This window comes from Plasmodium fragile (genome assembly GCF_000956335.1).
Source record: "Plasmodium fragile strain nilgiri unplaced genomic scaffold supercont1.53, whole genome shotgun sequence".
NCBI classification, from domain to species: Eukaryota; Apicomplexa; class Aconoidasida; order Haemosporida; family Plasmodiidae; genus Plasmodium; species Plasmodium fragile.
This window is the reverse complement of record NW_012192633.1, coordinates 33,424-48,193: the sequence shown is the minus strand read 5'-3', so window position 1 is coordinate 48,193 and position 14,770 is coordinate 33,424. Positions and strand designations below refer to the sequence as shown.

The 14,770-nt window shown below is 40.3% G+C and overlaps 7 protein-coding genes across 7 annotated transcripts; 3 read left to right on the top strand and 4 right to left on the bottom strand.

Moving 5' to 3' along the window:
• Nucleotides 1–330: 330 nt before the first annotated feature.
• On the top strand, nt 331–1,332 carry AK88_04079 (uncharacterized protein; the record flags this gene model as incomplete). Its single annotated transcript, XM_012481689.1, has 2 exons — nt 331–532; nt 803–1,332. 2 exons carry the CDS (start codon nt 331–333, stop codon nt 1,330–1,332), a joined length of 732 nt encoding a protein of 243 aa, XP_012337112.1.
• A 1,251-nt stretch (nt 1,333–2,583) lies between these two features.
• On the top strand, nt 2,584–3,837 carry AK88_04078 (uncharacterized protein; the record flags this gene model as incomplete). The annotated part of the gene is made up of 1 exon (XM_012481688.1): nt 2,584–3,837. The coding sequence occupies one exon, from the start codon at nt 2,584–2,586 to the stop codon at nt 3,835–3,837; it is 1,254 nt and encodes a 417-aa protein (XP_012337111.1).
• A 782-nt stretch (nt 3,838–4,619) lies between these two features.
• Nucleotides 4,620–5,168, bottom strand: AK88_04077 (uncharacterized protein; the record flags this gene model as incomplete). Its single annotated transcript, XM_012481687.1, has 1 exon — nt 4,620–5,168. The coding sequence occupies one exon, from the start codon at nt 5,166–5,168 to the stop codon at nt 4,620–4,622; it is 549 nt and encodes a 182-aa protein (XP_012337110.1).
• Nucleotides 5,169–5,833: 665 nt separating this feature from the next.
• AK88_04076 (uncharacterized protein) lies at nt 5,834–7,638 on the bottom strand (the record flags this gene model as incomplete). The annotated part of the gene is made up of 8 exons (XM_012481686.1): nt 5,834–5,959; nt 6,093–6,173; nt 6,334–6,463; nt 6,611–6,684; nt 6,829–6,908; nt 7,030–7,103; nt 7,257–7,329; nt 7,464–7,638. The coding sequence occupies 8 exons, from the start codon at nt 7,636–7,638 to the stop codon at nt 5,834–5,836; spliced, it is 813 nt and encodes a 270-aa protein (XP_012337109.1).
• A 582-nt stretch (nt 7,639–8,220) lies between these two features.
• AK88_04075 (lysine-tRNA ligase) lies at nt 8,221–10,198 on the bottom strand (the record flags this gene model as incomplete). The annotated part of the gene is made up of 2 exons (XM_012481685.1): nt 8,221–9,769; nt 9,990–10,198. The coding sequence occupies 2 exons, from the start codon at nt 10,196–10,198 to the stop codon at nt 8,221–8,223; spliced, it is 1,758 nt and encodes a 585-aa protein (XP_012337108.1).
• A 1,310-nt stretch (nt 10,199–11,508) lies between these two features.
• AK88_04074 (uncharacterized protein) lies at nt 11,509–12,071 on the bottom strand (the record flags this gene model as incomplete). The annotated part of the gene is made up of 3 exons (XM_012481684.1): nt 11,509–11,637; nt 11,776–11,865; nt 12,024–12,071. 3 exons carry the CDS (start codon nt 12,069–12,071, stop codon nt 11,509–11,511), a joined length of 267 nt encoding a protein of 88 aa, XP_012337107.1.
• Nucleotides 12,072–13,129: 1,058 nt separating this feature from the next.
• Nucleotides 13,130–14,101, top strand: AK88_04073 (uncharacterized protein; the record flags this gene model as incomplete). The annotated part of the gene is made up of 1 exon (XM_012481683.1): nt 13,130–14,101. The coding sequence occupies one exon, from the start codon at nt 13,130–13,132 to the stop codon at nt 14,099–14,101; it is 972 nt and encodes a 323-aa protein (XP_012337106.1).
• Between the last annotated feature and the right edge of the window lie 669 nt (nt 14,102–14,770).

Genomic DNA, 14,770 nt, shown 5'->3' with positions numbered 1-14,770 from the left:
GTTTATTAATCTGCGGATTTATTGACAAGCCAAGTGAATCACACCCCACGTGTTATTTTTTTTTTTTTTTTTTTTTTTCCCTTTTTTACCTGTCCTGTTCATACATTTGTATCTGCAATGCTTGACGCATAGCGATGAGTAAGCCGAATTTTCCTTTTTAAAGAACGAAAAATGAAGTTTTAACATTTTTGCAATTTGCTGACTGTAAGTTTTGTCAAAGGGGGGTTGTCGAGCAGCGCAAGGGAACGCATCTCATAAGACGGCATCCCGCCCAAAGCCATTCATCCAACAGAAGCTATCCCAACCGAAATTATCCCACCGGAAGGCACAATGCATTTCGACTTCACCCTGCAGACTTGCTGCGAACGAAACCAAAACATTACCTTCGTGAGCATCTCTGTGTGTGTGTTGATAAACGCTCTGTTATGGAAGTGCAAAATTTTGGAACCCTTCAAACTGCTGACCGTTTTTTTGCACGAGTTTTCGCATGCGTCGGCCTGTTGGTTGACGGGGGGCCGGGTGAAGAGCATAGGTTCGTTTGCAAGGAAGAAGTGAAAAAAAAATTAACCTGTCCATTCGGCTTTGTTGCGTGGCTAAGCTGCGCTTTTGGGTGAAAAACGCCACCCCTGCTGTACGTATATCTTTGTGTGTACGCGTATATGTGTAGTGAACACTTTCTTAAAGCATACCATTCCGTGGTTATACTTTTTTTTCGACTACTTATGTAACATTTTTGTACCACTTCATGCGAACTTCATTTTTTTTTTTTTTTTTTTCCTCCCCCCTTTGGTTGCAAATGCAGAGGTGAACAGAAATCATGGAGGATGCACAAACACAATTGGAGGAAACCAATTCCTAATTCTTCCCGCTGGCTACATTGGGTCCTGTTTCTACGGGATGTTTTTTATTTTGATGGCATACATAAACAAATGGACGCTGATCATATCCGCTGCTTTTTTATGTTTCTTACTCCTAATAGTGTTAATTTTTTATGCGAATAATTTTTTCCTAAGGCTTCTATGCGTCCTGTTCTTAACGCTTACCATTTCTGTTTGGGTTTTGTGTGTGCATTTTAAGGAAGATGTGCAGTACTGGCCCTTAAAAATAATTATGACTTTCATAGGCGTCCTCAACCAAATATATAGCATGGTAGACATAGTTGAAGACTTAATTACGAGATCTGTGCCTGAGTCCGATGCGTATAAATATGCAGAATTGACCAAGTGTAACTCGAAGTTTTGTGGGGCCTTATGGTTTGTGGTCAATTTGACTTTTATATGTTCGACCGTTTATTTGATCGGCGCAATTCATGTGAAGAGCTTTAACGATTGACTGCGCCCGGTTCTTTCCTGACTGCGCTTTGTAGGAGCTTCTTTGAGGTAAGGGGGCCTCACCATAATGTGCGCTCCATTGGTCAATATTGACATTGCTTTGGATGAACTTGTAAAGATATTTGTTCTGCAGAAGTAGCGCTTATTTTCTTCCAAACAAAAGCTCGCTTTAAACGGTGTGCGGTGTTACGCTGTTTGGATCTTTTTTTTTTTTTTTTTTTTTTTCACCTTTGGGGGGAAATGTCCCAATGGAACTTTTACACGGAATATGTACTGGTGACTCACTTATAATGGCGCTTTTTTTTTTTCCACCTTTAATTATTAAAAAGTCCGTTCGTCTTGAAATTTTCAGGATGGAACAGGTTGAGTGGCAGAACGGGCATGTATAAGGTGCATATGGGAGGCATACATATGTTTAATTAACCCAGTGGGTGTTACCTCTTTTATTTTTTTCCCACATACGGCAAAACTCTTAGGGAAAAAAAGTCCAAACGAGGGAATCTTTACGTTGCATAAGCACCGTTTTGGTGATACTATACAAAAAGCTTCTCCCCGCCGCTACCGCTGACATGAAAATAGGGACCGCGGCACAGTGGCGAATTACTTCCAACTGTTACGGCTGCATACACCTGCATGCATCGTGGGTGGCAACAGGAAAATTTTCAAGGCATATGAGCGCGGTATAAATGCGAAACCGTTATGATGATATGAACTATCATGTGACGACTTGCATAAGTTGAAACTAATGGCCAAGAATTTTTTCAGGATCATCTGTTATCTCTATTTGTAAGGAGATACATAAGTAAAAAAAAAATATATATATATGAACAAAACCCCAAAAGGGGGTAAGCATGAATAACCTTTCCTTATTTGCTGACCCCCAATGAAAGGAGCACATCCCCGAAGTATTCCAAAATGAATTTAACAAAATCCCCCCCAGATTTTATCATCTTTAAATAAAATATTGTAGGCGGGGGAAATAATTCTTGAGAGGATTTTTTTTTTTTTTTCCCCGTTGTCCTTCCAGCTAGCTATTTCAAAAAACGTGCGCGACAATACCAACACATGTTCGCAAAAATTGGACCAATTTTTCGTGTCACGCTCAGTTGGTTCACAAATGCCACGTATGGAGGAATAGTGGACAGCCTAGCTGTTGTATTTTTGTCCTATACGTTTTATTAACCCGTCCGTTATTTTTCTTTTCCTTTCGTTGAAGAGGGAAAAAAAAAAATAATCCGCCCACTTGAACAAGATGAAGTATGGGCAAGTTGTGGTGGGGCCTGCTGGGAGCGGGAAAACAAATTATTGCAAGCTGATGAAAGAATTTATGAAAATAAAAAAACGAAATTGCTATGTAGTGAATTTGGACAGCGCAAGTGAAGAGTACTACTACGAGAGAAAGAAGAAAGCGATGAACACCACGTCCAACATTGAAAAGGAATTGAAGCAATATTATGACACCATTTACGACATCGATATAAGGAACTACGTGGATGTAAACAGCCTAATGGAGGATCAGATGCTTGGCCCAAATTGTGCTTTACTAAGGAGTGTAGAATTGTTATACGAAAATTCATATTTGCTGGAAGACGAATTAAATAATTACGATGATGATGAAAATTATTTCATCATTGATACTCCTGGACAGATAGAGTTGTACACACACACGGATTATTTTAAGAAAATTTTAAGCATATTCACTGATCAAAATATAAGATTGATAGTTGTCTTCTTAGTAGATATTTCATTTATTAGTTCGAATACGAAGTTGCTGTCAGCGTACCTGACCAGCTTATCCACCATGATAAACTTTGAATTACCTCACATTAATATATTAACCAAATGTGACCTTTTGGTGAGTAAAAATTACTACCAAGAATTGAGAAAATTTAAGCATAACAATAACTTTTTTTTCCAGAGGAAGTTATATAAAAAGATTAACAGAAAGATTAAAGGTGGCCGAGGTAGTCGCTTTTTTCTTCAGGACAAATCGGAACAGAGTGACCGTGAAGAAAAACGGGCAGGTGATGATTTGGGTGACAGCTTTCTCAAAGAAATGGAATACATAAACGGTGAGAAGTCTTTTAAGGACGAATATATTTTGTGTTCCGATTATGACAAGAGAAGCGTTTCAAGTGTTTCTTCTGCCAGCATGTCTGAAGGAAGGGGTGAAAAATTCGGACAGAATTCATCAGATGAGAATAGCAGTAGCAGCGTGCGGTCGGAAGAACTTGAAGAAAAAATTTACCAAAAAAATTATGAAAAATTAAATGATATACTTTCTTTGGATCCCCATGATATTGTCATGACGGCCAACAAATGCATGTCCAGGAAGTACTACAAATTGAACAATGCCTTTGCGCATATTATCGAGGATTTCAATTTGGTTTCCTTTATCCCGTTAAATATTTACGACGATGATAATGTAGATTTTATTATCAACTCCATAGATATGATCATACAGTATGGAGAAGACAAGGACGTGAACGACAATTACGACATGTGATGCGGATTGAAGGAGGGGGGAAGTTCCGTGCGTTGTGTGTGCAGCGTGCATTGTTTGCAAACGCGCGTCAGAGGTAAATAGCGCATTTGTCGTTTCACCGTCGTGTGAACAATTTGGCTCACTTTACATACCATTAAAAGGGGGTAACATTGAAAATGACTTTTTTCTTTCATGGCAATTTCTTTACCGCATAGCTTCTTCCCCTTTAAGTGCCTCCCCTTTTAATGCTTGTTCGTATGTTGTTCCTTTTTTTGTCCCATGGAAACATCCCCCATGATGCATTTCCAGGGCAAAACTATACACACCTTTTTTTTTTTTTTTTTAATCGAATTTGTTTGTGGACATGCTGTACATTTCCTGTTGGACCTTAAGAACACGAAAGTGGTATCAATCAGGAGGTACCGCTAATGTTGGTATATACCATCTTCTGAGCATGGTGTAATTTGAAACATTTTTTTCTTCATTTGGTGATTCATACGGTAGCCGTAAAAAATGCGGCAAAAAATATGAACAAGCAAGGCGTTTTGGAAAAAAAAAAAAAAAAAAACAGCTAAAAAGCTTTTCAAAAAAGAAAAATATGAACAGCCAAATCGTGTGCCCGAAAAAAATGCACACAACGTAACCTTTTCATTTCGAAAAAGAAAATGTCTGAAAAAAAACTGCGAATGCGAGCCACCGCTCTTGCAGAATAGATAACAATTTTCTGCAGGAGAATGAATAGCCCTCTGGTACGAAAAAAGTAAAGGGTATGGCAACGCCAACTGGTCTGTGAGGTGCTCCATTTAAGTTTCCCCTGTTTCTATGTTTAGCGATTTGATGTTGTAGGGGTGCACGCCTAAAATGCCCAAATGCTTATTGAGCAAATACTTGGTTACTTCTGCGAACACTACATTAATGTCTTCGAAAAACATGCCCTCAATGTTGACCACGACGATATTATTTTCTACACTGATGGCTTCGAGTATACTGTGTTCAGTGAAATAAAAAGATTTTTCTCTTTTGAAATTTTCTATGTCCGCTTTGACTTCTTGTAGTGACGGAATGTAGTTGTATTTGTTTCGAAATATGTTTGAATTTGAGAAAATATTTCTGGACGGTTCGGTACTTTCATCTTCTTTTTTTTCGCGCAAACTGAATTTGTTACTATCTGCGGGTTGTTTTTTTTTGGCAGCGCAGAAAAAGTAGTTGCTGCGGTTTTGGAGGGTCTTCGAATTTGGGCCGTATAGTAGGACAGGTGAATTTCGTGGGCTACTCAGGTGTGGTCTATTCAGGGTAAAGCATTTGCCCGCAAAACGGTAAAGAAAAAGTAAAAGAAGAAATTTCAATGTCATTATTGCTATGTTGTGCCTTTTGTGCAATTACATTGGAGGGTGGGGGGGAAAAAAAAACAAAACTAAGCGAGAGCAATGCGTGAGAAACATCCGGAGAGTGACTTTTTTTTTCTTAGCAGGGTGTACGTTAAGGTGGTATCACTTTGACAGACTTTTGCACTTGTCCTTCATGTTCCCTTGTTAGCTCTTCGCAATAGCGCCAAAATGTATTTACTCATTAGGATGGGGAGTGCTTCTTGGGGGAATTTCCTTCCTGACATGAGCAAGATCCCATGCGGCAACGCTTCATGGAGGGTCAACTTTGTTCGGGAAATTCTTCTCAATACGTGAACAGGGTTTGGAATGCTTGGTAGTGTTTCCCCCCACTTCGCTATTAAGTCAACGCTACGGAAGTGCAATTCTCAAAAAAAAAAAATTAATGTCCCCACCGGGACGCTCTCCCATAGAGATCATATGCCAAAATGTAACAATGTGCGGGACTGCTATGTGGGAAGTTGCATGGCTTGCTTACCCCTTCCTGGGTCCACATCATTCGTTTTACATCCTTGGCGAGATCACTAGGTCAACATCTCTTTTATTTGCACACAGTTAAAATTGCGCAAAAAAAAAAAAAAAAAAAAAAAATGGCAGCGACATTCTGCTGCCCCCTTTCTGAAATAACCCTTTTATATTTTATATAAGCTCTTAATACATGTAGTTTTTGTGCGGTCTTGTGTACTATTCGTTTTTTTCTCGGCTTTGTTTATGGTCCTTTTCAAAGTTGCATTTTCCTTTTCCATCCTGTTGCATTTCTACACAAGTGGGGATGTACATTACGGGGGGGGATGAGCATCACGTGTGTGTGTTGGCGGGGAGCACAGAGGAAGATATACGTATGGATGGATGTATAATTCCTTTTTGCAAAGTGCCTTTTTTGTGCATAACCTGCTGGAGTATGTGGAGCTTGTTTTTTAAGTTTTTCAAGGCGTGACTTCCAGTGTCATTTATTATGTCCCGCATGGCCTCCTAAAAGGGGACGTTGTTCGGAGAGTTTGCGGCATTGATAGGACAGGTGTAGGTGTACACACGTGCGCGGGACACTCATATGTTCACAGAATATAACGACCCGCTCGAATGATAAGGAGGCAAAAAACAAGAAAGTCATAGAAGGTACTAAATAATGTACCTTGTTTTTCCGGCTGATTTCGTCTTTATTTTTAATCAAGTCTTTTATCTTCAGCTCGTACTGCAGCTTCTCCCTTTCGTGTTCCTTTTTAATTTCTTTTAATAGTGAGGAGAGTTCGCTTATCTTCTCGCTGTAGTGTGCAGGTAGGGTAAGGACAAAAAAAAAAAAGAAGAGCAAGTGAATCGTTCATTAGTGCACTGCACACATGTAATTGCAAATATTATTTCTCCGCGACACCATCTGATTGTGTTAAAATGTTCAATCATCTTCGGCCTACTCCTTTGACACGATGTCTAAGTCAAGCTCTACTATTTGACTCTCTAGTTGGAGCAATTTATTTTTGTTTTCTCTCTGCATAGAACCGAAGCGCATATGTTATAATTGTAATCCCAGAAAAAGGGGGAAAGATATTTTGTGTAAACCATTTTATTATTTTTCATTTGTGTAACATTTTTGTTAAACGTTTTCACATTGTCATTTTTTTTTTTTTTTGACCAGCTTGCTATCGTATTCTGCAACTTCTCTCTGTTTCTTCATCTCCATCGCTTTTGTTCTCTCCTCCATGAGCAGCTTGTCTGACGGGGTTTACAGCGGGGGCGCATTTGGAATGCCGCTAATACGTAGTCGAATGCCACCGGGGCACACCTCCCCCCACTATGCAAAGATTTGCTGTTGGTGTTGCCTCCTCGTGCATACCCTGTTCCTTTTCCCTCCGCAGGGATTCGATTTTTTCTTTAAAATCATCATTTTGCCTTTTCACGAAATCGTAGCTGTTTTGGTTACGATCAGGGGAAGAAATGCATTTTTATAGCTGCTTCTCATGGGTTAAGACACATGAATACAAAAGCAGACGCTTCTGTCCTCACAAGTTGAGCGCGAAAAAAAAATTAGGACAGTTGGAGAGATAGTCCATTGGGACGGACCTTTCCGCGTAACTGTGCTTTTTTATTAGCCTATCTGTGTGCTCCCCTATAGCAATTGACATTTCGAAATTCTCTGGAACGGTGTGCAAAAAAAATGATGAGCAAGCTATTTTGAGAAAGCGAAAAATGTGCACACATTTTTTTCCTGAACGGGTCATGTGATTTCTTCCCTTTTTTTTTTTTTTTTTTAAAAAGAAGTTTTTGTACTTTTTTTTTCCTGTTCGTACTGCTCCTTTATTTCGTCAAGACTCCTGAGCGCCTCATTGAGTCTCAACTCGTTTTGTTTTTTCCTGTTGAGTAGATGTTCGTAGGATTTTTCTAAGTCTGCGAAGTTTTTGAGGAAGTGCGCCATGTCGCAGGATGTCGCGTCCTTGTCCGTCATTGGGGAGAAGGGGAGGCGTTATAAGGCAGCGGTAGGTATGTAGACGGGTAATTAAGGTTAAATATGTGACCCAGGTAAGGTGACAGGTGTACACCAGACAGGTACATAGCAGTCTGCGACACAGTGGCAAATGTTAGTGAAGTGGGGAGACAACACTAAATGGGCAGGGAACAAAATGAGGTAAGTCCTGCACCGGCATTCCACTAAGCGGAGAAATGCAAACGAAGCGCCCAGCACTTCTTTGCTCTTCTACCTACAGAGATCTGTATTATAATTACAAAGTTGATCTTTTTTGAAGAATTTAAATTGTGCAGGTCGGGGCGAAATAGGCCCGCGGGACGGCAGCGCCTCATGGAACATGCTAGGTGTTATGTGCTAGATGATTTATACGTGCATTTGAGTTAGAGGGGGTGGTTAAAAAATGGCGAGAGATGAATGGGAAGCGTAGACAAACGCGACAATGTGTACGTACAGAATGCGCAGGGGGGTGAGACTGGAGGAAAAAAAAAAAAAAAAAAAAAAAAAAACGCAAAGAGGGGAAACAAAATGGTATGAACAACGGAAGGAGGCGCGAATGTGAAACTAATTCGCAGGGCGCATGGTCGGGAAGAGGATCACATCTTTAATACAATTCTTGTTGGTTAGGAACATAGTGATTCGGTCTATACCTAATCCAAGACCACCAGTGGGGGGAAGCCCATATTCCAAGGATGTACAAAATGAAGCATCAAACTGGAAGGCTTCTGCGTCTCCCTTTTCCCTATCCTTTTGTTGCGCCAAAAAGCATTCCTTCTGTTTAAAAGGGTCATTCAATTCTGTGTAAGCATTTAGGACTTCCTTTCCACAGATAAACATTTCTAATCGTTCAGTTAAGCCTGGTTTGGACCTATGATATTTGGCTAATGGACTCATAATTTGTGGGTGCTCAATAATGAAGAAAGGTCTGTCAGGATATTTATTTTCTATAAAGTGTGAAGCTAGCTGATCTAGCAATTTAGCAGCAGTTGGAGGGTTTGGCATTTCTATTTTATTTTCTTTAATCAAATTGATCATTTTGTTAATCGTTTCTGGAGAATCAAATGGTTGTTCTAATTTTGTGTTTGTTAATTTTTCCAACTCCTCCACGATTGAAACTTTAGGATATGGGGGGGTGAAATCAATTTCTATAGGATCTTTTTCTGGCCCATCTTTATTATATAATATTTTGTATGTGCCAAATAAGTGCATAACTAAAGTGGAAAAGAAATCTTCAGACCATTTGATGAGGTCATAAAAATCTGCATAAGCCCAGTAGAATTCACATGAGGTAAATTCAGGGTTATGAGTATTATCAATGCCTTCATTTCTGAACACTTTTCCTATTTCGTACACTTTGTCTATTCCTCCTACGATTAGCATTTTCAGAGGTAACTCTGTTGCGATTCGGAGGTAGAGATCCAGGTCTAAGTCATTATGGTGGGTAATAAATGGTTTGGCATTTGCACCACCTGCTACTAAATTCATGGTTGGAGTTTCTACTTCGAAGAATCCTCTATCATTAAGAAAACTTCTCAGGTAGTTAATAATTTTGGTTCTGGTAATAAAGGTACTTCTGGTAGATTCGTTTATCATTAAATCTAGGTACCTTTGTCTGCACCTAATTTCTGTGTCCTTTAATCCATACTTCATTGGTAGCATGTGGAGACATGGAGACAGGATGATCGTTTCCTTGGGGAATATACTTAACTCTCCCTTTTTGCTTTTTCCAGGGAACCCTACAATTCCTACAATATCTCCTCGTCTTATCTTGTCATACGCTTCTGCGAAATTTGACTTGGTCTGATCATGGAATGCGAAATTGGCTAGCACTTGTATTTTGGCTCCATCTCCAACCAAGTCGAAAAAACGCAATTTCTGTCCTGAGGCAGACACCCTCATTATTCTTCCTGTTACATTTACAACGGTATCTTCCAGGTGCTCTCCGCTCGCTAGGTTTTGGTACTTTTCTACAAATTCTGGTACAGTTATGGTCCTTTCAAATTTGTGTGGATATGGGTTGATTCCCTTGGCCTTTTGTTCTAGGATTAACTTGGACCTGTTCTCGTAGTACAGGCGTGGGTCCACCTCTGCTTCCTCTTCCTTTTTCTTGTCCCTGTGGTGCGGGGTGATGTAGTGTAATGACAACGCAGAAAAAACAACGCGGCGGGCATGTGTACGCGCTGTGTATGCACGCGCATAATGGCATGTACCACTCACAAATATGGAGAAAGTACATAAATAGCGAAGGGATGAAGAACGGCGGTACGGCTTTAGAGAGAGGGGATATACCGTTCTCTCCCCATCCACATTTCCCTTCGACGTGGTTAGCTTACTTGGCCTGGTGGTTCTTGGCGACTTTCTTTTCGCCCTCCATCACATGTTCCTTTTTCTCACTCATTTTGGTGAAGGTCTGTTTGCAGTTAACCGGGAAGATGATATTTTTATTCTTGTTCAGAATTGCTGATGAGTAGGAATGTTGTTTGTAAAAGTAGCTGCCGAAATTTTTATGGTATCTCAGGATGGGCAGTAAATCTCTGAACATATGTGAAGATGTAAAAAAGGGCTATTGTTTTGTCGAGTTTGTGATTGTGTTCCAAGAGGGGCTTTACTACCCAGGGGGCGCTTGTCGCTATGGTTTTTACTTTGTCGCTTGCGAAAAAACGAGATTATAATTTTTTCCGCGAGTTGTACTTTGCGGATAATTTGGTGCAATTTTTTTTTTTTTTTACCTGACTCTGCAAGGTAACTTTTTACTTTTTTTGCTAAATAGCTAGATGTGGCGTTTTCCGCCTGATGCTGTTTAAAGCGGGACGGAGAAAAAGATGGGCTCATTTCCACTCCGCCCCTGCGTGATTGTAGGTTCTATCACTGGCAGTGCAGAATGTACAGCGGGAAGAAACCACACGCTATACACATACATACGTGAAAGTCCTATGGATGCATGCACAGCATTTACATTTTTGACCATGAGGAATAAAAAAAAAAAAAATAAAATAAAATTACCTGAATTTATTTTATTAACGTGTTGCTCTAGTGACATGTCTTCTTACAAAACACGGGTTGCGGAACTGTGGTGAACTGACTCGTCCCTTTTTTACCATCACCTTTTGATTTGGTCAACAACAGGTGAGCATCATATTCGCCCCAAATGGACATCCACGTGTGGAGAGAGAGCACACGTACGTATGTACGGATAGATATGATCGAACTTAAGAAAGGAATCTCCACTGAGACGTAAAAAACATCAACTGGTACTTCTTCCCCAGTTGGTTGTGAAGCTGATGCGTTTTAATTCCCCGCAGCAGTGTGTTAAGCAAATGGGGAAATACTAAATTCGTGAGAGAGTGGTTGTTGTGGAGCTTTACAATGAAGCGTTTTATAATGACACACTGTTTATGTGGTCATGTGATTATATATTGGTCACATTTTAATCATTTAAAAAGGGAAAATAAAAAAAATATAATAATAAAAAAAATAAAAGAGACGTAAAAATAGGGTTTTTTTTTTTAAATCAAATGAGACAAACAGGAAGGGCGGATGCTTTTTATTCGCACCGCACACGTTTCGTATCCATACAAAGCCCCCCTTCGGGAGCAGAGTCGTAAGGAACTAGTTAAAGAATTGCTCAAAATGTTCGGTCACAAAGTGGGCCTCAAATGTGCGATAGTTGGGGAGTGAACAAATTCGAAGCATCTACTCTTCTTCCTCCTTTTTCCTATAAAAAAAAGAAATACAAAAAAAAAAAAAAAAGGCGTGTGCAAGGGGGAGCGGGAAGAGTCGCGGCAGCAGGTATTCTAAACAGACACTTCAAATTTATATAATGGGCACTGTTCTTATTCGTCGCTTTATTTCTTACGCTTCCATTATTAGTGTGATGGTGTCCCCCTTGAGAAGAATCTTGCCCAGGTCTTTTCTCGTTTTCTTCTTAACTGAAACTTCTGCGGACTCGTCTAGCACCATGTTCATGTATTCATCGAAACCCTATAAGGTGATGCGGCGTGGATGGAAGGGGGAAAAAGTATGTCTGGGTGTGATGAACGTGTGCATATAGGGTACATACACGTTACGTAAGTCTATCCCGCGCCTGGTGTGGCGGTGAAAATGCCTTTTTAAAATTACCAGAATTTTTCCCTCAATGCGGGTGTCTGGTTTATCGTAGAGCCAAATTTGGACCACCGTTTTGTTCGTGAAAAATCTGAAAATTTGGTTCTGCGACAGGGGGGTAAAAGGAGAGACAAACATGAGGAAGGGCAGAGGGGAACAAATGGAGTGGTGGGGTACGACACGTAACATTGCTTTTTTGTCAAACTGCTCTGTGCAGCCGCTTGGCTTTTTTTTTTTTTTTTTTTTTTTTTTTTTTTTTTTACTATAGGCTGAGTCATAATTTTTTGCAACTTCTTATTAGTCGACGCCATTTTGTTCCACAGTGGTTTGTATAGTTAGAGGGTGGTCGGGGTTCTTCCGAAATGGGAAAACAAATGATGAATGGGCAAGGAGGTTAGGGGCCAATCTCTTCCTAGCAACTAATGCTTATCCGTGGGGGATAGGGTTTTATTCCTGTACCCTACACAGTTGTGGGCGTTACGTCACGCACTTTTGTGTCATGACACAGCGTGTTTTTCCCAATAGGAAAAAATCTGGGACAGCAACGAACGCAGGGCGGAGTTGTTCGTACATAAAAAGTTATGCTTGCGTGTGTTTTTGCGTATTTTCTGTGTATTTTTTGCGTATTTTCTGTGTATTTTTTGCCTATTTTTTTGAGTATTTTTTTGAGTATTTTTTTGAATATTTTTTTGAATATTTTTCTGCGTTTGTCGTTGGCTCTTTGCTGCGTGGCAAAATGAACAAAAATGGGGATCCTTTTTCCGCTCTGCAATTTTTCGCCGGGGAATTTTTTATTCTGCCTTTTGCTCGGTCAACTGCTTCGTTTATTGGGTTGAGAAAATTCGAAGCAGCCCCAGACGTAGCGGGAGAGTTACATAATTTTAATTGGCCTGATTATTACCCCGGTTTGCCGCACATCTGTGAGTTGGCGTTTCCTCCTTTTTGTTCATGCGGCTTTTCTCGACACTGTTATTTTGGAGCGGCGCTATTATAAAATCCGGGCACGTGTCCTCACAAAAAAAAAAAAACAAAAAAAAAAATTTATGAAGCAACAAAGAAATGAGGAAAGGAAGTATTTTTTTTTTTTTTTTACAAATTGTGAACAATTGCGAACTTGCCAATTTTACTAGCATGCAAGGGGAAGGTACCCTCCAAAACGTGGCGGCCAAGAAAGGAAGCGACGGAAGAGAATAAATATTTTGCGGGCAAGTGAAGAGACGCACAAACGAGAACGGCGCCCCAGTGGACGACGGCATAATATTTTATGCCCGTGTAACCATGCTGCCGGGAGGGAAAAAAAAAAAAAAAAAGTTAACAGTTTGAAGCTGCTGTAGAAGCATTACTCTACTTTATTAAGTGAGAAGCAGAAATGGAGACCGAGGCGGAAAGCTTACCAGGGAAAAAATCCCAAGGGGGGAAGAACGAAAAAGATTTGCAAAGTTATATGGACGAACTGTGGGGGTTCGGCTCCAATTCGGAAGATGAAGAGGAGCACATGGGAAAAAAGGAGGAAAGTGGAAAAGGGGTGGTGACCACCTCGGAGGAATCGCAAGGAGAGGCGAATGATGAATGGGGAGGTAAAAAGGTGAAGGAGTTTGTCCCTCGCATGCTGCCTCATCACATGAATAAGGAGGACGGTTCTGTTTTTACCGATGACAATGCCATCTGTGCAAGTCACAATGGTAGTACCTCCAGTGGAAACTGTAGCGATGGGGAAGACAACCTAGCCACTGGGAAGAAAAACGTGGGGAACAAGAAGAAAAGGAAAAAGGGAAAAAATGGCTCAAGTGAGGATCTGACTGTCTTATATGAAAAGGACAACTTTTACCCAATGAATGATAAAAAGAGGAAAAAAGAAGAGGATATGTGGACAGTTGCAAAGGGGACAAAGGGAAATGTAGTGAACGAGAAGCTACATCACTGGGACGGTGCATCATGTGGGGCACCAAAACAAAAAACGAAGAAGGAGACCCCTGATGAAGCCACCAAACTAGTTAAAAAAAATATGTTTAAAGAAAAAATGGAAGCGAAAAAAGACTTCATGAATGTGGTCCACGAAATAAGAAAGCTGACTCTACCCCACTTGGATAAATTTCAAAGAAAAATTGTGGAAAATCATCAAGTACAAATGCTAGGAGGTAAATTCGACAAGAGTCCCAAGGTGCATTATCCGGAACTCATGTTTAGGAAGAAGTCAATTAAGAAGTACATTCAGCAGAGAAGAGAGAGGGAGAAAGTGATGGGCGTGAAGACCCAGACCGGGAACTACATTGACATGCAGGACGTGAACAGGATGAAGAAAAGGATGAAGAGGGAGAAGAGTTCGTCGAAGTTGTTTTAATGAACGGGGTTAACTGCGTGCCCAGGGAGGTGGCACGTGGAATGTGCCCTCCATAAATGATTTTAATCGGACGCATAATGATAGTCATATTGATAGTCATGTGTATAGTGTCCTATTTGTGGCGCTTTTTATTCTTTTCATCACACAAGACTATAAGCCCTTTTTTTGGTACCATTTGACAATTTTTTTTTTTTTTTTTTTTTTTTTTGCTTTCCTTTCCCGATGTGCGAACTTTCTCCTGCGGGTAACATTTTTTTTATTTTTTAATCAAAGTGATAAAAATGGAGAAAATATAGGGCGGCACACATGGTAGGTAAAAAAAAAAAAGAGAACAGGGATTACCAGGTTGCCCTCTTCAAAAGGCACGTACAAAATAATTTGCACATGGGGGAGACGTTGCCAATTTTCTCCTTTTTTTTTTGCCGCCTTCATGAGCCACTTTCCGCTTGAGCATGCACTTGTACGCGTACATATGTAGAGGGGCCACACTTTGCTCCGGTGTTACCTCTCCACATGGAGGACGTGAAGGGGCAAAATGAATAGAACAGTCAATGAGCTTCCCCCTAAGTGTTGGAAAAAGGAGTAAAAAAAAAAAAAAAAAGTGCAGTACAGCTGATGTTTTTTTTTGTTCGTGTAGCAGGTTGGTCAAATTGGGCAGGAAGCACAGTG